Source organism: Branchiostoma belcheri, unplaced genomic scaffold, assembly GCF_001625305.1.
Source record: "Branchiostoma belcheri isolate BF01 breed outbred unplaced genomic scaffold, Haploidv18h27 scaffold337, whole genome shotgun sequence".
Taxonomy (NCBI): Eukaryota; Metazoa; Chordata; class Leptocardii; order Amphioxiformes; family Branchiostomatidae; genus Branchiostoma; species Branchiostoma belcheri.
This window is the reverse complement of record NW_017803951.1, coordinates 1-23119: the sequence shown is the minus strand read 5'-3', so window position 1 is coordinate 23119 and position 23119 is coordinate 1. Positions and strand designations below refer to the sequence as shown.

The following is a 23119-nucleotide window of genomic DNA, read 5'->3' as shown; positions in this document are numbered from 1 at the left end:
GTTTGAAAATATATCATACACATAGCTTTAAAGCTGTTAGTAAATTCCTCAATCAAGGCGGCCAACCATGAATACGATCAATGCCTTGTAGCTCTAACTTATTTTGCACACAATACAAAACACGTCAGGTGGTTGAACGACGACTTTGGAGAGATTTTGTCTGGCGCGTCTGACCAAGAATTAAATTTCAGAGTCGATAAATGCTTGAAGACTGAGCAACATCCATTTCAGAATAAATGTCTTCTCTAAGTTGCAAGCTTACGTGTTCAAATTAATATACTACTATACAAAAAAAAACCACTATGAGTAAAGAAAAAAAATCACCCTCTATAGTCCAAGCAAATAAAAAATATAAAATGATTTAGGGGACATATGAATAGGGGACAACACCCTTAATAGTTAGGAAATTTAAAGAGTACAACTTGGTCAAGATGGTGAACGCATCATGTTACACGCGCTGATTTGCATAGGAGTCAGAGAACGTCCTTAGGAAAAAGGTACAGCATAGACAGCGAGGATGACAAATAAATACGGCACATAACGCGCTTTATTGTTGAAACTGAGGAGCAAAACGTTGACAAATCTCTAACTCTAAGCTACCTCTAGCTTACAGAACTGCTGTCAAACAAACAAACAAGCAACATTTTCATGCATTAATAAATAACATGCCCCAACTGTAACCAAACGCTAAAGATCTAGTATATTTTACAGATACTAAAACAAAGAGAACTACATGTAGTTGACTAAGTTTTATAACAGACGGACAGTGACATTTTGACGTTAAATGAACGGTGTCCTGTCATGTAACTATTATCTAACTACAGTACTACAGTATTGCATTTTGCACACGACTTCTAGCTCTATCAACAGGCTACGAAGCATCCATCAATCGTTATATAAAATCACCGCTATTGCGCTATAACTTCACAGTGGAATCATGTAGAGAGTATACTACTAGATCAAACAGTCAGGACATTTAAAACATCGCCACTCAGTAACCGTTACAAAGACACACAGTCTTTCGCGGAAGTTGGCACTCTTACGAAAGTTTTTGTTGCCTTTTTAACACATGTACGGTTTCTGCGCTCTGTGAGTTCGCACGACGTGTCTCTTTAAACTGCTGCTTGTGGTGAACTGCCTGCTGCACTCCTCACATCTGTACGGTTTCTCACCAGTGTGAGTCCGCATGTGTCTCTTTAGATCTGACAGTGCACTAAACGACCGGCTGCACTCCTCACACCTGTACGGTTTCTCACCTGTGTGAGTCCACATGTGTCTCTTCAGATTCCCCAGGTCACTGAACTGTCTGCTACACTCTTCACAAATGTATGGTTTTTCACCAGTGTGAGTCCGCATGTGCTCCTTTAGATGTCCCAGCTGACTGAACTGCCTACTGCACTTCTCAGACCTGTAGGGTTTCTCGCCGGTGTGAGTTCTCATATGAGTCTTCAGATGACCGAGCTCGCTGAACTGCCTGCTGCACTCCCCGCATTTGTGCGGTTTTTCGCCAGTGTGAGTCCGCATGTGCCTCTTTAGATCTGTCAGTGTACTGAACTGCTTGCCGCACTCTTTACATCTGTATGGTTTCTCACCAGTGTGAGTCCGCATGTGCTACTTCAGATGACCCAGCCTGCCGAACTGCTTACTGCATTCCTCACATCTATAATGTGTCGCACCAGTGTGAGTCCGCATGTGTCTCTTTACATCTGACAGTCTGCTAAACGACCGACTGCACTCCTCACATTTGTACGGCTTCTCACCTGTGTGAGTCCTTATGTGCCTCTTTAGATCTCCCAGATCACGAAACTGTCTACCACACTCCTCACACCTGTACGGTTTCTCACCTGTGTGAGTCAACAAGTGTCTATTGTTGATAACTGTGCAAACTGCTTGCTGCATTCCTCACATCTGTATGGTTTCTCTCCAGTGTGAGTCCTAATGTGCTTCTTCAGATTACTCAGCGTGCTGCACTGCTTGCCGCAGTCATCACACCGGTAAGGTTTCTCACCTGTGTGAGTCCGCATGTGCTGCTTCAGATGACTCGGGTAACGAAAATCCTTGCCACACCCGCTACACTTGTGGGTACGCGGAGAATCCTGCTCCCCACGTCCATTCTCTCCGTCCAAATGAGATGCAGCTCTGGCAGCCATGTTAAACTACTGATCCTGCAGGAATGAAGAAAAAAAATTCATTGAAATATATATCAGAGGTTCACGAAATTTATATGGTGTATAACTTGCATACTGACAAATGCACCTAAACATGTATCGATTTGGGTTTATAGAAATTTATAGTTGGGTTTGTGTGGCGTTAAACCTGGTTTCGATCATCGGAGATGATAATGATTCAAGCAGGCAGATTAGCATGAATAGCCAAGAATGAAAAGTTCTTCGTCCGCCGATTTATAAATTAGCCTACAAATATATGCCGCATTGAAGTTACAGATAAAGAAAATACTGGAAAATTCGGCACTTACCAAGATGCACCGACGCTGCAAAGTACTGCACGATGTTTTCACGACGACACAGATCCTCACGGCTGCAGAGTCAGTACTGAGAGAAACAGAGCAGTCAGGGACGCGTTTATATAGGGGCTGGGTGGGTGGATAAAACCGGTCCGGTGGGTTACGTAGTTGTTACGCAACAAAGGAAAGCACCGTGCTTATTTGCATACTAGAAAACTGATCAGACATCATTCTTAGTAAAAAGAGACCGCCATATTTCACATGATCTCACATGACTGATGCTTCCAGGATAATGTACGCCACTACTAATGATAGCGATTGAGAGACAACAACATATTACCTGAATTTATTGTTGAAATTAAGATTGAGAAAGTTGACAAATATCTAAATACTCCAGTTGCATTTTACCCACTAGTTCTTGTTCTAATCAAGGGCATTATATACTGTATAATGTCCTTGTTCTATATCGAGGACATTATATTGCTCGTATCACGCGATTCACGACCGATTTGAAGTACCTGGTACCGCCACAGCGAGTGTAGGTGGTCAACAAAGGTCTTACCTGTCTTTCAAAACTGCCCAGAGTTGATACAGAGCCGAAGTAAGGTGGAAATCGCTTCAGATTGGAGAGAAATGAAAGACACCCCACACACGGCTCAAAAATGGCGGTTCAGCATAATCATAGGTTAAATCTATCGAGGGTAAAGGTTAAAGGTGACAAACCTGATTACCCGGCTCCAGGATTCTGTTGTTACGGACGCCCTGTCGAATATTGAATTTTTCTGGTATATCAGTTTAAACGATTGTCTATGCTACAAATAATGCAATTATAGTAAAATGAGGTAAAATGAGAAAAATGAGGAAAAAGATATTTGCGAAGGAGATGCCGTAATGATGATAATGACTAGTTACGAGATATATGTGAACGCACCATGTTACGTTTGCTGATTTGCGTATGAGAAATCAACGTCCTTAGGAAAAGGGTAGAGCATGGAAAATGAAAGCGATAATGACAAACAAATAAGACACATGACGCGCTTTATTGTCCAAACTGAGATGCTAAAGTTGATAAAACGCTACACTCTAAGCTACATCTAGCTTACAGAACTGCTGTCAAACAAACAAACAAATTACATGCATTGATATGTAGCATGCCCCAACTATAACCAAACGCTAAAGATCTAGTGTATTTACAGATACTAAAACAAATAAAACTACATGTAGTTGACTACTGAATTGCTTGCTGCACTCTTTACACCTATACGGTTTCTCAAAAGTGTGAGTTCGAATGTGCCTCTTGAGATCACCTAGCCCAAGAAAACACCTTCCACATTCCTCACACCTGTACGGCTGCTCACCTGTGTGAGTCCGCATGTGTCTCTTCAGATTACTCAGCAGGCTGAAGCCTTTGTTACATTCCTCACATCGGTAAGGTTTCTCACCTGTGTGAGTAAGCATGTGTCGCATCAGATCACTTCTGCTACACCGCATAAAATCCCTCGTTTCCGTGTGAGAAATTGCCGCACACTTTCCCGGATATTTTAGGTTTCCGGTAGAACCCGGGGGTTTCCGACCTGCACACGAAACGTGTCCAGTCCCGTACATGTCCTGTACACTCCCGGAAATGAACCACTTTTTGTGTGCAGGTCGTGTACTGGACGTTATATGCCCGGACACGATCCCTGTACATCCCCGTACACGGCAGGAAATGGCCGTGCACCGCTCCGTGCGTTGCTGGAATATGCATAATTTAGCGGCAATTATCACCTAATTATTCTCCACACGGCAGCGGAAATTCGCCGTGTACGGGTCGGACATGCCGGTACTACACCCCCCCCCCGGCCAAAACCCGGCCCGCTCTCGGGACCGGTTGCTCCCGTTCCCGGGACCCGTTGCTCCCATTCCCGGGGCCCTGCTGTTCCCGTTCTCGGGACCCCACTGCACCCACTACGGGGACCCCCCTTCCCGCTCCCGGGGCTTCGCTGCCCGGCTCCCGAGAAATCGCTTCCCCCGCTCCCGGGACACATTTCGATGTTTTAGGAACACATTTCATTCATAAAAAAAGTAATACATGTTTATACTTCATTCATCGTTTTATTGGTATAAACAGGATCGCCATTTACAGACTGACAAAAATAACGCTCTATGTATAGTGTATACACGTTATGCACTATGCTAACACTATACAATAATGTAACCTGGTACTTTACAAAAATGTGTAGCCGAAACATAGAAACAATAGCTTTTTCCCGAACTAGCCTTCCAAGGACTAGACTTTTAAAATCGTTGGACCCGGTGTAAACTCAGAAATTACTAGTAATTAACAGATTTCTTTAAAAAGTAAACTAACATCACATCTCATCACAGTCACCTCCAAATAGAAGTCCATTTTAGCAAAAAATGTCAAAAAGTAACTAATACTGACATATCATCAGGTTAAAAGAGGAAAATAGCCCTCAGATCATGAAAGTGAATGGCGCTTACGTCATACACAAACAGTCAAAAGACTAAATTTTCAATAAACAAAGAAGGCCTCAAACAAAGTTCTTCAAAATACGTATACGTGTACGTGTAGCAAAAACATAATTGCAGACCTAACATGAAGTTAAATGAGGCTTGGCAGAAAACAATATCACGTCATTACAAAAAAAGATCATTTGCTCAGAAATTAATTACATGAACACGTATTCAATTTACAATGTCGTTAAAGACAAGCTGTCGGTTTCGTAAAGTTTGCTTTGTCGCCTCTACATAGCGAAACGTTTTCATCCTGGAAGGACAAACTGCCCCCTGGCTGTCTGCGGGATGGCGTGGTGTTGGTGTCGGTTGTGATCGCAGTCAGGCCGGAACAGCGTGCTGGGCGCGGGGTGCACCCCGGGCGGGAGTGCAGCGGGGCCGGCCTGAGTCGTCGGAGCCTGCCGGGCGCTTTAACACAGCACCCTCGCCTTTAGATCTGAGCCTGGGTGTGCAGTCTGCCTGTTTGCCTCCAGCCTGGCCTGCAGGACATGGAAAAACGAAAATCTAAGTTAAGAAAGTCGAAGGCATTTTTGAATTTTCATTTTTGAAGTTACGTGTACATGTACTAGACGTTTTATAAACAAGCCTGGCAAAGATGCGGACGTCTGTATGGACACATTTCGAGGAGAAGTCATTTTTCATTTTTTAACGAATGTTTTTAACGTCAGACAGCAACAATTTTGTCCAGATGAAAAGGCTCCATTCATCAAGCATCAACGTCTACTTGTTTCTTTTCATTGTAATCATGGGAACAATACAAACACAACATTTCCCTCGGTAATGAAAACAATTCAAATTGTCAAGAGCCTTGTCGGCTTTCGTATGCAAAGATATACATTTGCATAGACTCACCCTCTTCTGTGTGACTGCAGTCGCTTTTCTTTCTTTCTTTTCTGAGCTCTCCGACAGCCTGGCGATAAAGTTTCTTCAAATCGTCTCAAAGTATCCCAAATCCGCGCCTGAAAAAAAATACATATGTTCTGAGCAACATACAAACTATATCGATGTACTTCTAAGTAGAAATAATAAACTATGTTATTAATCAGTAAAAAAATAGTGTACACTTCTTGCCAAAATAAATATTTCTGCCGTAGGCACAACTTAGCCAAGGTTTTTAAACAACATGTTTAAGATATATGTAACGATAGTGCCGTATATATAATAGTATCCTTGTTTTAGCTTACCCTTCCTCCTGTCGGTTTCCTGGTTCGTTGCGGTGTTGTCGGCAAATTGTCGGCCCGTGTAGTAGAGTCATTTCTTCCGTTGCGAAAACGAAGTATTATATAACAGAACGGAATGTTTGACGCCATTTTAGTTCAGGAACATACTAGTAATCTTTGCAAGCCGAGACAAACGTGTTTTGAAAAAGCAAACCGTCGTTGTGACAAAGCAAGATTCAAACGACCCACCAAAACAAAGCATCGCGTCTCTTATTGGCTGGTCCCGGCGAGAGCGAGGTAGGATTGGTCGTCAGTCATATAATCACGTGATCGCGTTCAATACTACAACGATCTTGTTTTTATATTATAGGTTTTAAGTTAAATCGCCTGTGCAGTCTGAGCACTTGGATGATAGGATGTTTCTGATTGTGTGAATGTATTTATTTCAAGGCAGACAAATGATCTTCATAATTCTAATTCGTCATGATTACATGGCTTTATTCGTTCTAGAATTACACAACTTGTCGCTCACTGAGTGAAATAAAACCGCATTTTAACTCCAACATAACCTTACTCTTTGTAAATGTATCCAAAATCCACAATTAATGTCATGAGGGTTGACTTGTTTTGCTGGATTTCAGTATTTTACCAGGCGTGGGGACGCTGTGAGTTCTCCCTTTGTTTACACAAAGGCTATTCACATACATGGACACCATGTCAGACACATCGCAATACACATCGACCGAACTACAATGTAAAGCTTGCATATTATTACCCATACATGTACCTAAAAATCATAACAAACTGATCAGGTCACGTTAGTTCAAACTCCTTTAGTCAAGCGTTTGATTACATCATGGTAATGAACCTCACGGATAAACTATTATTTCCAAAATAAAAATTCAGATTTAGACCGGAGTGTAGATTTAGGTCATTTTGACCGAGTAGGTTATACATGTATAACCCCAGCGTCGGGGCGCCCTACGCTCAAATGTGCTTTGTCGTATGGACGACATCACGATAAATCAAGCCAAGGACGCATAGGTTCAAATGTTGTATTAACAATCCTTGATCATTCTATATCTAATTTGCTTAGATTAAAGTACTGGCAACTTTGGTTCAAGTAATTATCACCTGAAACATGAATACACGCAGTACCTAATTACCCCTTATTGTTAGCCGCTCCCCAACACACGCCAAGTGTGCGGGGCGTAAATTTCCGTGCACGTGCACGGCGAGCACGAATCCGGGAGTGTAAGGAAATATCCGGGGCCGTACATGCGGAGCCCGGAAATCCTTGGACGCGACCAGGACACGGCGAATTTCACGGGCGTGTGCGGGACTGGAAACTCTTGGAAACGTGGTTTTTCATACAGTGCTAGGAAACGTCTTACCACACTCGCCACACTTGTGTGTACTGGAAGAATCCTGCTTTCCACGTCTGCTCCCCCCGTCCTCTATTCTCAGACTGAATTTAGCTGTCGCCATGTTGGTCAAACCTAAAGGAATAATGTACAATTACACATTAGATATTTTCCATTAAGAAAATTAACGTATAAATGTTTGTGCAAAAAGCCTGAAAAATTGTGATCCTGATTAGGCCAGTTTAGCAAACTCGCTGGGGTATGGAAAGTAGATCTAAAATGTACACATAGGCAGATCTACAATCTAGCCTACAAAAAAAAGTGCAACATGGCAGTAGTCATAGTTAAATACTAGTAAGATAATACAGGAAAACAAATTCATAGCACTTACCAAGATGCACTGACGCTCCAAAGTACTGCACGATGTTTTCACGACGGCACAGATCCTCACGGCTGCAGAGTCAGTACTGACAGAAACAGAGCAGTCAGGGACGCGTTTATATAGGGACTGAGTGGGTGGATAAAACCGGTCCGTTGGGTTTTACTTGATTACGGAACAAAGAAAAACACCGTGCTGATTTGCATAGGGAAGAATCAGACAACATCATTCGTACTTAAAAAGAGACCGAGTACAATCACCGTGCTGATTTGCATATGGAATCAGACAGCATCATTTGTAGTAAAAAGACAAGTTACAATTATCATGTTACATGCGCTGATTTTCATAGGGGCAAATTAGACAACATCCTTAGGAAAAAGATCATTAAAGAAGATAGGTAGACACAACATTACGTGTTTTTACTTATTGGCGAAGCAAAGAAGCAGGAAGTTAACAAATCTTTAACACCTACAGCTACTTACAGGACACAACAAACAACATTTGACAAACAAAACTCCAAATTTTGGAATCTTGGATCTAGTATACTGTGGTTAGTTAAATGCAAATGCCAAGAAAACAAGTTAACTAAGTTTATTGTTAAAATTTTGTAATATGTGCAGATTTGCATAGGGACAAATAAGACAACATCCTTAGGAAAAATGGCAACAAAGAAGACAGCACATTACGTGTTTTAATTTATTGTCAAAACTGAGATGCAGAAAGATGACGAATCTCTAACACCTACAGCTACTTACAGAACACTCAAAAACAAACAATATTTAACAAACAACACTCTAGTGTATCCAGAACTAACATACATGCTTCTAACTAACTCTAAATTTTACATTCTAACAATCAAGCATACTGCGGTTACATAAAAGCAAATCAAAGAAAATTAGTATTATCTGGAAAGTGGACTATAAGTGCTAAGATAACAGACGAACCATGTGCCTTGATGTCAAGCGAACGGTCTCTTACCGTGTAACTCTATCATTATTCACTAGTCCACAGTCGCATTTTACACACGACTTCTAGTTTTAATTAACGGGCTACGGAGCATGCATTGGTAATTCAACAATGGAGACATGTGTACTACTAAAAAAAAAACAGTAAATAAGAGGTCACGTTGCTAAAAGAGATCTACAAATCTCGCTACTGACATAAATGATACCACATAATACTAGTGGTAATCTGGCTGAAACGTCTGACCATTTCCAAAATCATCGGCGTGTCGTATTAACTGTACAATTTGTACGGTTTCTCACATGTGTAAATCCGCACGTGCTCCTTCAGATGACCCAGCTCGCTAAATTGCTTACTGCACTCTTCACATCTGTACGGTTTCTCGCCCGTGTGGGTCCGCATGTGTCTCTTCAGTTTACCCAGCTCACTGAATTGCTTGCTGCACTCTTTACACATGTACGGTTTCTCACCAGTGTGAGTTCGAATGTGCCTCTTTAGATCACCTAGCCCAAGAAAACACCTTCCACATTCCTAACATCTGTACGGTCTGTCACCTGTATGAATGCGCATGTGTTTTTTCAGACTACCCAGCTCACTAAACTGATTGCCGCACTCGTCACACCTGTAGGGTTTTTCACCAGTGTGAGTCCGTATGTGTGTCTTTAGATGAGACAGCTGACTGAACTGCTTACCGCACTCCTCACACCTGTAGGGTTTCTCGCCGGTGTGAGTTTTCATGTGATCATCCAGATGACTCAGCTGGTTGAACCGCCTACCGCACTCCCCGCATTTGTATGGTCTCTCTCCAGTGTGAATCCGCATATGCCTCTTCAGATTTCCCAGCAGACTGAAAAGTCTGTCACACTCTTCACATCTGTACGGTTTCTCACCAGTGTGAATCCGCATGTGTCCCTTGAGGTGATTCAGCTCGCTGAACTGTCTGCCACACACCTCACACCCGTAGGGTTTCTCACCTGTGTGGATTCTCATATGCGATCTAGGTGAGCCAGCGCACTGAAGCACCTAGTACATTCTCCACATTGATATGGTTTCTCTCCCGTGTGTGTCCGCATGTGGTCCATTAGAGAACTCAGTCGACTGAACTGCTTGCTGCATTCCTCACACCTGTACGGTTTCTCACCTGTGTGAATTCGCATGTGTCTCTTCATATTATTCAGCAGACTGAAGCCTTTGTTACATTCCTCACATCGATAAGGTTTCTCACCTGTGTGAGTAAGCATGTGTCGCTTCAATTTGCTCCGTTTAGGAAACTCCTTGGCACACTCTCTGCACTTGTGGGTACGCGGAGAATCCTGCTCTTCACGCCTATTCTCTCCCTCCTCTTGTTTCAGGTAACAATTAGCTCCGGTCGCCATGTTGGTCAAACTCGTAATCCTGCAGGAACATTGTATAAGCTTAACAGTCTAAAAGTACATGGTTTAGAATTTTAACTGGACGGATGTAGTACATGTACTTGACTAAAATCTTTACCCTTAAAACGGACACTCATCATCATCAAAAGTAAGTCGAGTTGTAGACACACATTGGTCTTCGCTCATCTACAATGTACTGATACCTGCAACAAAGTGCAACGTGGCCTTGGTCATACATAGAAAAATATAGGAAAACAAAATCACAGTCCGCATTACCAAGATGCACTGACGCTCCAAAGTACTGCACGATGTTTTCACGACGGCACAGATCCTCACGGCTGCAGAGTCAGTACTGACAGAAACAGAGCAGTCAGGGACGCGTTTATATAGGGGCTGGGTAGGTGGATAAAACCGGTCCGGTGGGTTTTACTTGAGTACGAAACAAAGGAAAGTATTTTGTTACATGTGCCGATTTGCATAAGGGAAATCAGACAACGTCATTAGATAAAGATACAATCAGTTAGACAATAACGATAAAGACAACAACATGCATATTTTGTGTTTTATTTTATTGTTGAAACTGAGATCAAAGAGACGATTGTCTGCATACAATGGGGGCTGTTTCGTGTCGGCAAACTGTTAAATCTTATGCAATGTAAGGTCCATAAATGGCCATTTTAGTAGTTTGAAAATGTATCAAACTCCTAGCTTTAAAGCTGTTAGTAAATTCCTCAATCAAGACGACCAACCATGAAAACATGACGCGCTTTATTGTTGAAACTGAGATGCAAAAAGTTGACAAATCTCTAACTCTAAGCTACCTCTACCTTACAGAACTGCTGTAAAACAAACAAACAACGTTTTCGTGCATTAATTAGTAACATGTTCCAACTGTAACCAATTTTTCTTGATTACGACACAAAGGAAAGCACCATGCTGATTTGCATAGAGAAGAGTCAGACAATATCGTTCGTAGGAAAAAGAGACCGAGTTGGAGACTAACAAAAAGTTGGTACTCAATAAAAACGACAACATATTACGTGTTGCAATTTATTGTTAAATTTATCATACGTTACATTATCATATTACATACGTTGATTTGAATAGAGATAAATTAGACAAGATCCTTGGAGAAAAGATCAATAAAGAACACAACACATTACGTGCTTACAAATCTCTAAAACCTACAGCGCTAGCTACTTACAGGACACTTGAAAACAAACAATATTTAACAAACAACACTCAAGTGCATCTAGAACTAACATATATGCTGCTACCTAACTCTAAATTCAAAAGCAAATCAAAGAAAGTTAGTTCTTAGACGTCTAGTTCTAATCAACAGGCTAGGGACCACGCATTGGTAGTTTTACAATTTAGTCATGTCGAGAGTACACTACTGAAAGGAAGCAGTAAATAAGAGCTCAGGTAACATTGCTAAAAGTGATCTACAAACTGACTCACATCATGCTACACAATAATAACTAAGACAACCGCAGACAACTAATTGACAGACGTCAAACGAACGTTGAATCTCTGTCACTATTGTGTAAACACTTCACATTCGTATTTTACACTCTATTTGAAGTACTTCTAGATCTAATAAAGATTCTACGGAGCATACAACGATCGTGATCGTGGCATCAAGAAAAAGCTGTCTACAGGTTGTCGAAATACTGCACTCTCGCCTTTTTAGACACTACATTGTACTTCCAGTTTTAAACAGACTACTAGTAAAAGTATATATGCAGGACATGCGTCGATCGTGATGCAAAATCGTTGTTTTTGTTGCATTTTCACACGTGTTCGATTTCTCTTGTGTAAGTCCGCATGTGTCTCTTTAAACTTACCAGCTGAATAAACTTTCTGCTGCACACCTTGCATACGTACGGTTTCTCACCAGTGTGAGTCCGCATGTGTGTCTTTAGATTATACAGCAGACTAAACTGTCTGCCGCACTCCTCACACTTGTACGGCTTCTCACCAGTGTGTGTCCCCACGTGTCTCTTTAGATTACCCAGGTTACCGAACTGCTTGCTGCACTCCTCACACCTGTAGGGTTTCTCACCCGTATGAATCCTAATGTGTGTCTTTAGATTTGACAGCCAACTAAACTGCATGCCGCACACCTCACACTTGTACGGTTTCTCACCCGTGTGAGTTCTCATGTGGATTTTCAATTCATCCACCCTGCTGAACTGCATGCAACATTCCTCACACCTGTACGGTTTCTCACCAGTGTGAGTCCGCATGTGTGTCTTCAGACTGAACAAATAACTGAACTGTCTACCGCACTCCTCACGCGTGTACCGTTTTTCACCGTTGTGTGTTCTGATATGCCTCCTCAAGTGATCCAGTGTACTGAAGTAGCTGCTACATTCCTCACATTGATACGGTTTCTCACCTGTGTGTGTCCGCATATGTGTCTTTAGGTATGACATTGTACTAAACTGCCGCCTACATTACTCACACCCGTAAGGTTTCTCATCGGTGTGAGTCTGCATGTGTCCCTTCAGATGACACAGCCTGCTGAACTGTCTGCTGCACTCTTCACACCTGTACGGTTTCTCACCAGTGTGAATCCGCACGTGTCTCTTCAGAGTACTCAGCAGACTAAAGCCTTTCTTACATTCCTCACACCGGTAAGGTTTTTCGCTTGTATGAGTCCGCACGTGTCGCTTCAGATCACTCAGGTAACGAAACTCCTTGCCACACTCGCTGCACTTGCCACACTCGCTGCATCCTGCTCCCCACGCCTATTTTCTCCGTTCAAATGAGATGCATATCCAGTGGCCATGTTAAACTACAGATCCTGCAGAAGTGAAATTTCATTTAAATAAGTATATCAGCTTCAAAGGGGTCACGAAATTCATATTGTATATAACTTGCGTACTGACAAATGCACCTAAACATGTATCGGTTTTGGTTTATAGAAATTTATAGTTGGGTTTGTGTGGCGTTAAACCTGGTTTGGATCATCGAAAATGATAATGATTCAAAAAGGCAGATTAGCATGAATAGCCAAGAATGAAAAGTAAGTTCTTCGCCCGCCGATTTATAAAGTAATCTACAAATAGATGCCGCATGGAAGTTACAGATAAAGATAATACAGGAAAATTCGACGCTCACCAAGATGCACTGACGCTCCAAAGTACTGCACGATGTTTTCACGACGACACAGATCCTCACGGCTGCAGAGTCAGTACTGAGAGAAACAGAGCAGTCAGGGACGCGTTTATATAGGGACTGGGTGGGTGGATTAAACCGGTCCGGTAGGTTTTACTTGATTACGACTCAAAGGAAACCACCATGCTGATTTGCATAGTGAAGAATCAGACAATATCGTTCGTAGAAAATAGAGACCGAGTTGGAGACTTACAATAAAGTTGGTGATCAATAAAATATATTGTCCGAATTTATTGCTGAAATTATTATGTTACATGCGTTGATTTGCATATGGGAAAATTAGACAACATTCTTAGGAAAAATTCAATGAAGAAGACAGATTACTTTTTTTGATTCATTGGTGAGACTGAGATGCAGATAGTTGACAAATCTCTACTAGCTACATATGTATCTTACAGAAAACGAACAATAATTTGATGCCTTACTAAAGTAACATGCTGCAACTATATCTAAATCGCTAAGAGCTACAAGTGAATCTTACAAAACACATTGAAAACAAACAAATCTTACCAACATTTTAGGCATTTAGAACTAACATGTATGGTGCTAACTAATTCTAAATTCTATGGATCTTGCATACTGTGGTTAATTAAAAGCAAATAAGACGAAACTAGTTAACAAGGTGCATTAACAGACGGGCCATGCGCCTCGACGTCAACCAAACGGTCTTTTATCGTGTAACTCTGTTACAATTGTCTAAACACTCAACAATTACATTTTACGCACGAGTTCTATTTCTAGTCAACGGGCTACGGAGCATGGAATAGTAAGTGTACAATGGAGTCATACACTACTAGAAAACAGTAACTAAGAGGTACAGATTGCTAAAGGAGAATCTCGCTAACGACTCAAATGATACCACATAATAGTAATCTTTACATGGACACTAGAGGGTTTTCGCTAGTGTGAGATTCCATGTCTACTAGACATTCAGACTACTTAACTGCCAAAACCTTTTGCTACATTTTCCAGCAGTGTCGATACATTTGTAACCTGTATGAGTCTGTATGCATGTCCCTAAACTGCTTTCAGTGCTCCTCGCATCTGTTCGTCTTTCTCACGTTTGTGAGTGCGCATGTGTTGCCTCAGACCAGACATTCGAGCAAATTGTCTGCTGCACAGTTCGCATCTATACGGTTTCTCTCCTGTATGGATCCGTATGTGGTCTTTCAGATCAGTCAGCTGGCTAAACTGCTTGTTGCACTCTTCACATCTGTACGGTTTCTCACCTGTATGAGTCCGTATGTGTGCCTTTAGATTGCCTAGCACACTAAACTGCCTGCTGCACTCCTCACATTTGTAGGGTTTCTCGCCAGTGTGCGTCCGCATGTGCCTCTTTAGATCTGACAGTTGGCTAAACTGTTTGCCGCACTCCTCACACCTGTAAGGTTTTTCACCTGTGTGAGTCCGCATGTGTGTCTTCAGAGCTGACAACTTGGTAAACTGCTTGCTGCACTCCTCACATCCGTACGGTTTCTCACCTGTGTGACTTCTCGTGTGTTCCTTCAGATGATCCAGTCTGCTAAACTGCATGCCGCAATCCTCACACATGAACTGTTTTTCACCAGTGTGAGTCCGCATATGTCTCTTCAGACTACCCAGCCTGCTGAACTGCCTGCCACATTCCTCGCATCTGTAAGGTTTTTCACCTGTGTGAGTTTGCATATGTGTCTTCAGGTGACCCAGTTGATTGAACTGCATGTTGCACTCACCGCATCTGTAGGGTTTCTCACCGGTATGAGTCTGCATGTGTGTCTTTAGATTTCCTGGAACACTGAACTGCAAGCTGCACTCTTCACACCTGTAGGGTTTCTCGCCAGTGTGAGTTCGCATGTGCCTCTTAAAATGTGACAATCCGCTAAACTGTTTGCCGCACTCCTTACATCTGTAAGGCTTTCCACCAGTGTGGGTTTTGATATGCGTCCTCAGGTCACACAGTCTACGGAACCACCTGCTGCATTCCTCACATTGATACGGCTTCTCACCGGCGTGAGTCCGCATGTGTCGCTTCAGATGACTCAGCAGACTGAAGCTTTTGTTACATTTATCACATCGGTAAGGTTTATCGCTTGTGTGAGTCCGCACGTGTCTCTTCAGATCACTCGAGTAACGAAACTCCTTACCACACTCGTCACTCATGTGTGTACGCGGAGAATCCTGCTCTCGACACGCTTCCGCCATGGTGACCAAACCTATAGGCACAATGGAAAATTCAACATTATAGATTTCATTGTGATTAGAGAATAAATGGGCACCAAAGGTATCCCTGTTATGTTACAATAGGACAATATGTTCGATGGACAAAAATACGACAGAAGCTTGAACAGGAAAAATGAAAACGTACAACACCTGCAAGATAACAAAATCTTCTGAACCTGGTTTCATACTGATGCATTGACATCTCAACACGTATGGTTTAAAGTACTAATGATCCAAAAGGTCAATTTAGCTTACATTGTAGGACGATTTATGATAAAACCTACGAATAGATATCACATGGTAGTCATAGAAAATACAGGAAAACTCGACACTTGCGATGGAGAAAGTACATTAAAACAAAATTATAGTCAGCACTTACCAAGATGCACTGATGCTCCAAAGTACTGCACAATGTTTTCACGACGGCACAGATCCTCACGGCTGCAGAGTCAGTACTGTCAGAAACAGAACAGTCAGGGACGCGTTTATATAGGGACTGAGTTGGTGGATAAAACCGGTCCGGTGGGTTTTACTTGATTACGAAACAATGAAAGGACCATGCGGATTTGCATACGAAGAATCAGACAATATTCGTAGTAATTTATTGTTGAAATTATCATGTTACATGTGCTGATTTGCATGGGAGGTAATTAGACAACATTCTTAGGAAAACGTTTAATAAAGAGACAACACATTACGTTTTTTGATTTATTGACAAAACTGAGATGCAGATAGTTGACAAATCTCTAACAGCTACAGCTACAATATTTAACAAAAAACACTCTAGTGCATCTAGAACTAACACATATACTGCTAACTAACTCAAAATTCAAAAGCAAATCAAAGAAAATTAGTTTCATCTGGAAAGCGGGCTATAACAGACGGACCATGCGCCTTGATGTCAAACGAACGGTCTCTATGTCACTATTGTCTCTATGTCACTAACAGTCCACGACTTCTTAGAAAGTTAGTTCTTAGACGTCTAGTTCCAATCAACAGGCTACGGAGCATGCATTCGTAATTTTACAATGGTAAACTACTGAAAGAAAACAGAAAAAAAGGTCACGGTGCTAAAAGAGATCTACAAACCTTACTAGTGACTTAAATGATACCACATAATAGTAATCTTTACATCAGGAAACTGGAGGGTTAGTAGATGCTACCTGAAACGTTTGACCGTTTTCAAAATTGAAACTAGATGCTTGAAGTCAGAAACTGCTGGCAAAACATTTGGTGGTGAAGCTTTTGTTCACAAAGATTTTGTTACATTGTTTAGACTTGCGGTTTCTCACCAGCGTGAGTTCGCTCGCGTTTCATTAGTGTGACCTTGTAGTTAACTGCTTGCCGCACTCCGATCCTCACACCTGAACGGTTTCTCACCTGTGTGAGTCCGCATGTGTTGCTTCAAAGTACTCAGCCTGCTGAATTGCCTACTGCACTCCTCACATCGGTACGGTTTCTCTCCAGTGTGAGTTATCATGTGGTTCTTCAGATTACCAATGGCACTGAACTGCCTGCTGCACTCCTCACATCTGTGCGGTTTTTCACCTGTATGAATACGCATGTGGTTCTTCAGATTAGTCAGCTCACTGAACTGCCTGCTGCACTCCTCACACCTGTACGGTTTCTCACCGGTGTGGGTTCTGATATGAGACCTCAGTTGGACCAGCGTAACGAACCACTTGCTACATTCCTCGCACTGATACGGCTTCTCACCTGTGTGAGTCCGCATGTGTCGCTTCAGATGACTCAGCTGACTAAAGCTTTTGTTACGTTCCTCACATCGGTAAGGTTTCTCACCTCTGTGAATCCGCATATGCGTCTTAAGTTCACCCAGCCTACCAAACCACCTGCTACATTCCTCACATTGATACGGTTTCTCACAGGTGTGAGTCAGCATGTGTTTCTTCTGATTACTCAGCAGACTGAAGCCTTTGTTACATTCCTCACATCGGTACGGTTTCTCGCCCGTGTGAGTCCTCAAGTGCCTCTTCAGGTGACTCAGGTAACGAAACTTCTTGCCACATTCACCGCACTTGTGGGTAGGAAAATCCTTCTCTCCGCGCCCACTGTCTCCCTCCTCTTGTTTCAGGTGAGATTCAGCTCTGGTGGCCATGTTGGTCAAACGGTAACTCTGCAGGAACAGTGTATAAATATAACACGAATTGAGTCTAAAAGTACATTGTTTGGCATTTTAACTGGACGGATGTCCTACATGTACTTGACTAAAATATCTACTCTTAACAGATACTAAGCCGGTTTAACAAAAGTATCAAAAGGAGGTCGACATGTAGACACACATTGTTCTTCACACATCTACAATGTACTATTTGAGCTTCAACAAAGTGCCCCATGACTAAGAAAAAAAATAATGCAAGTACACATGTACTTACCAAGATGCACTGACGCTCCAAAGAAAAGTACTGCACGATGTTTTCACGACGACACAGATCCTCACGGCTGCAGAGTCAGTACTGACAGAAACAGAGCAGTCAGGGACGCGTTTGTAACAATAGCCTTTTTGCTCTATGTTAGCTTACCTAAACATTCAAGCAATCACGATTCGGATACTGGATTCTGCTTTCGGAGGAGTGTATTTATTCACAGTGTAACACAATAATAAACAACCACAGCATTGTAACGACAAGATATCCAACCTTTCTTCTACAGTCCTGACAACTAACAGAGCCTCAGTTACATTAACAATCGGACATTGCGTTGTGTACTTTTTTTATAGACAAATGACTAAGGACTTACTTGTTCAGTTGGAACGGACACAGGACACTCAGAAGTCACTCCGCCTAGACTCTCTCGTAATCCCTCACGACACACGACTGTGTCCTGCCTTTAAAGCTATCCTAATTATGCGCATAACCGACTCTGACCTTGATTCGTAGACAATACGACAGCCCACATATAGGCGTTAACTGGGTTTGTCTAGCCACTTCTTTGTGGTGCATATTAATACTGACAGACGGGCAAGATGTTTACAGAACTACAAAGCTGTTGATATACATAATGCATTTTGGCACATAATATATTTTGACACATTATTAGGCTGGCCACCAAGCGTTACACGTTTATATAGGGACTGAGGGGATGGATAAAACCGGTCCGGTGGGTTTTACTTGAGTACGAAACAAAGGAAAGTATTTTCATGTGCCGATTTGCATAAAGGATTTCCGACAACATCATTAGATAAAGATACACCCAGTTGGACAATAACAATAAAGACAACAACATGCATATTACGTGTTTTATTTTATTGTTGAAACTGAGATCAAAGGGACGATTGTCTGCATACAATGGGGGCTGTTGAGTGCCGGCAAACTGCCTAATATAATTCAATGAAAGGTCCATAAATGGCTATTATAGTAGTTTGAAAATATTTCAAACACCCCCTCCATCATCCAAGCTACCAGTAAATTCCACAATCCACACGGCCAGCCATGAACTGAATCAATGCTTTGAAGCTTTAACGTATCCAGCACACAGGCTGGCGTCTAAATGACGAAATTGGAGCGGTTTTGTCTGGATCGTCTTCCCAACAACGCCTACGGTTAAAGGCTGTTAGCTTAGAACTTCTCACTGCTAGCTGAAGCATCAGTAGGCGCCTCGTTTTCGTGCAAGATCACGTGATCACGCGCAGCGCCGGGACCGCTTTTCAAAATGGCCGCGGAGATTGGAATTACGTCTATTGCAGCTAAACAAATTATAGGTATACATATGTAAGAAGGGCAGAAAGGCACATACATTTGGTAAGCATGTTTTGAAACAGTATTTTGTTGGTCTTTCGGGAATTAGAGTTTAAGTGTTAGATGGCTTTGCGCTGAAGCCCTTCCATGATTATCACTTTACGGTTTGTTTTCAATGTAAAAAACCTTATTCACACTTTGATGCCTCTGATAGTTATTGTGTTATGTAAACCCACGCTTTTGATGATAGTGTGACAACTTCCTGTTACTTTGTTCATGTCAGTACGTCAAAGCTGGTTCCAGCAGGGAACAGGAGGCGGCCGCCTCGCACTGTTATATTATTATCTGTGAATAAAGGAAGGGGGTGCTCGCTGAGAGAAGAGAGGACAGTGGTGAGAGAGGGTCACAGATAGAAGTTCTCAGCGAGCCCCCCGTGTGTGTGTAAACTGGCCATGCCTGTGTCCTGTGTGTGTTCCTTAGTCCTGTAGTCAGTCTCTCTAGCAGCATCCCAAAGAACGCTGTTTCTGTCAGTACTGACTCTGCAGCCGTGAGGAGCTCGGCCGTGGAGAAAATATCGTAAAGTACGTCAGTGTACCTCAGTAAGTGTCGAATTGTCCAGTATTTTCTTTATCTATGACTGTGGTATTTATATGTAGGTTGTATTATGAATAGGCGACCGACGGACTTTGTTTCTACATTTCGACTTACTTTTCATTCTTGGCTAGTTAACCAGGACTGGGCGTTTGAATTCTTAGCATGCCGAACAACGAATTTGTAGTAATTTTGTTTCTTAAATATTAATTTTATTATTCATGTAGGTTTGATCAACATGGTGACATTTGAATTCTATCTGAAACAAGAGGAGAGAGAGACTGGGTGTGGAGAGCTGGATTCTTCGCGTACAGTTATAAACGCGTTGCTAAGTGCTGTTTGTTTGGTGTGTGCGTTCTTTAAGTTAGCTGTGAGATATTTGATAGCTTTCCATCTGTCGGTTTTAATTAACAATAGCAATTGTCCCGGCAAAACAGAACTGATGACGTTTTCCTCTAAAAGAAGAAAGGTTCTTCACCCACCATTATACTTTAGAGGTGTTCAGCTGACTGAAACTCTCTCTCACCAGCACCTTGGCTTACATCTCACTCCAAATTTATCATGGTCACTCCACGTGTCAACTCTGGTGACGGAAGCAATGAAACGAGTTAACTTGTTGACAAGAATATCAAATTTTGTTCCACGGAAAACGCTTTAAATGTTTGTACGCTTGTACAAAGCCATGATACGCCATTTACTTGAGTACGCCAACGTTGCCTGGTGTGTTGTTCTTAAGCAGCGTGTCCGCTGCCCGAGCTTGCACAGGCGCAATGAGAGGGACGAATCACCACCGCATTCTATGTAGTACATGTACCTGACTAAAATCTTTACCCTTAAAACGGACACTCATCATCATCAAAAGTAAGTCGAGTTGTAGACACACATTGGTCTTCGCTCATCTACAATGTACTGATACCTGCAACAAAGTGCAACGTGGCCTTGGTCATACATAGAAAAATATAGGAAAACAAAATCACAGTCCGCATTACCAAGATGCACTGACGCTCCAAAGTACTGCACGATGTTTTCACGACGGCACAGATCCTCACGGTGCAGAGTCAGTACTGACAGAAACAGAGCAGTCAGGGACGCGTTTATATAGGGGCTGGGTAGGTGGATAAAACCGGTCCGGTGGGTTTTACTTGAGTACGAAACAAAGGAAAGTATTTTGTTACATGTGCCGATTTGCATAAGGGAAATCAGACAACGTCATTAGATAAAGATACAATCAGTTAGACAATAACGATAAAGACAACAACATGCATATTTTGTGTTTTATTTTATTGTTGAAACTGAGATCAAAGAGACGATTGTCTGCATACAATGGGGGCTGTTTCGTGTCGGCAAACTGTTAAATCTTATGCAATGTAAGGTCCATAAATGGCCATTTTAGTAGTTTGAAAATGTATCAAACTCCTAGCTTTAAAGCTGTTAGTAAATTCCTCAATCAAGACGACCAACCATGAAAACATGACGCGCTTTATTGTTGAAACTGAGATGCAAAAAGTTGACAAATCTCTAACTCTAAGCTACCTCTACCTTACAGAACTGCTGTAAAACAAACAAACAACGTTTTCGTGCATTAATTAGTAACATGTTCCAACTGTAACCAATTTTTCTTGATTACGACACAAAGGAAAGCACCATGCTGATTTGCATAGAGAAGAGTCAGACAATATCGTTCGTAGGAAAAGAGACCGAGTTGGAGACTAACAAAAAGTTGGTACTCAATAAAAACGACAACATATTACGTGTTGCAATTTATTGTTAAATTTATCATACGTTACATTATCATATTACATACGTTGATTTGAATAGAGATAAATTAGACAAGATCCTTGGAGAAAAGATCAATAAAGAACACAACACATTACGTGCTTACAAATCTCTAAAACCTACAGCGCTAGCTACTTACAGGACACTTGAAAACAAACAATATTTAACAAACAACACTCAAGTGCATCTAGAACTAACATATATGCTGCTACCTAACTCTAAATTCAAAAGCAAATCAAAGAAAGTTAGTTCTTAGACGTCTAGTTCTAATCAACAGGCTAGGGACCACGCATTGGTAGTTTTACAATTTAGTCATGTCGAGAGTACACTACTGAAAGGAAGCAGTAAATAAGAGCTCAGGTAACATTGCTAAAAGTGATCTACAAACTGACTCACATCATGCTACACAATAATAACTAAGACAACCGCAGACAACTAATTGACAGACGTCAAACGAACGTTGAATCTCTGTCACTATTGTGTAAACACTTCACATTCGTATTTTACACTCTATTTGAAGTACTTCTCTTCTTCGTAAACTCCGAAGAGAACTAAGTTTCCTGTCTATTCACAAACTGGACAGACACAAGGGTAGGGTAGTCGTGCGCACGCCACGGTTGAGTGTTTATTTATATGGAACACGTGTAGCCGAACATAGGATAACGGGGTATAATATGAAGATGTCAAAAAGGTACAAGTGACCAGGCACTGGGTAAAGACGGTTCATATTAATGACAGTTTACATTATGTGGTCCGGGTGACGAACAATAAGGTAGATAAACAGTTTACATTATCGGTCCGGGTGGCGAACAATAAGGTAGATAAACAGTTTACATTATCGGTCCGGGTGACGACCAAAAGGAGATAAACAGTTAAATTATCTGGTCCGGGTGACAAACAATAAGGTAGGTTTACATTAACTGGTCCGGATGACGAACAATAAGGTCGATAACAGATTACATTATATGATCCGGGTGACGAACAACAAGGTAGGTAAACAGTTACATATCTGGTTCGGGTGACGAACAAGGTAGATAACAGTTATAGAACTCTAGGGCAAGGAAAACGGGCGACCGGGTTAGTGCGGCAGAGGGGTTGGGCGGGGGGGTACTCAACCGCTCACTATGAAGTGGCGACGACGAATGAGGATGAGTCGTAGGGTAGGTAGGGGGTAGGAAGTGAGGACCAATAGGAGAGGGTTACGGATGGGGGAACATCCGTCCAATTTGTGAGCCGACAGGAAACGTGATTTCTCTTCTTCGTAAACTCCGAAGAGAACTAAGTTTCCTGTCTATTCACAAACTGGACAGACACAAGGGTAGGGTAGTCGTGCGCACGCCACGAAAACAAAAGGATAGAAGAAGGCGGTGAAGCCGGGGGTGGATGGTGGGGAGGGGGGGGAGTTAAAGGCCGAGGGAACGGGAGACTCCAAGAATAGCCGACTTGGACTCGAGG

The 23119-nt window shown here is 42.1% G+C and overlaps 3 protein-coding genes and 2 pseudogenes across 3 annotated transcripts; all 5 read right to left on the bottom strand.

The window, feature by feature from the left end:
• Positions 1 to 1028: 1028 nt before the first annotated feature.
• Positions 1029 to 2518, bottom strand: LOC109475390 (annotated as a pseudogene).
• Positions 2519 to 8714: 6196 nt separating this feature from the next.
• On the bottom strand, positions 8715 to 9945 carry LOC109475392 (annotated as a pseudogene).
• Positions 9946 to 11789: 1844 nt separating this feature from the next.
• Positions 11790 to 12694, bottom strand: LOC109475393 (zinc finger protein 678-like). Its single transcript, XM_019776000.1, has one exon. It carries the CDS (start codon positions 12656 to 12658, stop codon positions 12014 to 12016), a length of 645 nt encoding a protein of 214 aa, XP_019631559.1. The 5' UTR covers positions 12659 to 12694; the 3' UTR covers positions 11790 to 12013.
• Positions 12695 to 13415: 721 nt separating this feature from the next.
• LOC109475389 (zinc finger protein 678-like) lies at positions 13416 to 16027 on the bottom strand. Its single transcript, XM_019775995.1, has 2 exons — positions 15982 to 16027; positions 13416 to 15595 (listed from the first exon to the last, which is right to left on the bottom strand). Exon 2 carries the CDS (start codon positions 15582 to 15584, stop codon positions 14421 to 14423), a length of 1164 nt encoding a protein of 387 aa, XP_019631554.1. The 5' UTR covers positions 15585 to 15595; positions 15982 to 16027; the 3' UTR covers positions 13416 to 14420.
• A 558-nt stretch (positions 16028 to 16585) lies between these two features.
• Positions 16586 to 18036, bottom strand: LOC109475391 (zinc finger protein 678-like). The gene is made up of 2 exons (XM_019775999.1): positions 17996 to 18036; positions 16586 to 17736 (listed from the first exon to the last, which is right to left on the bottom strand). The coding sequence occupies exon 2, from the start codon at positions 17716 to 17718 to the stop codon at positions 16936 to 16938; it is 783 nt and encodes a 260-aa protein (XP_019631558.1). The 5' UTR covers positions 17719 to 17736; positions 17996 to 18036; the 3' UTR covers positions 16586 to 16935.
• Positions 18037 to 23119: the final 5083 nt, after the last annotated feature.

Coding starts and splice junctions, on each gene's coding strand:
- LOC109475393 (XM_019776000.1), bottom strand. CDS start 12,658: ATGTCATACCTAAAGACACATATGCGGACACACACAGGTGAGAAACCG.
- LOC109475389 (XM_019775995.1), bottom strand. CDS start 15,584: ATGGCGGAAGCGTGTCGAGAGCAGGATTCTCCGCGTACACACATGAGT.
- LOC109475391 (XM_019775999.1), bottom strand. CDS start 17,718: ATGGCCACCAGAGCTGAATCTCACCTGAAACAAGAGGAGGGAGACAGT.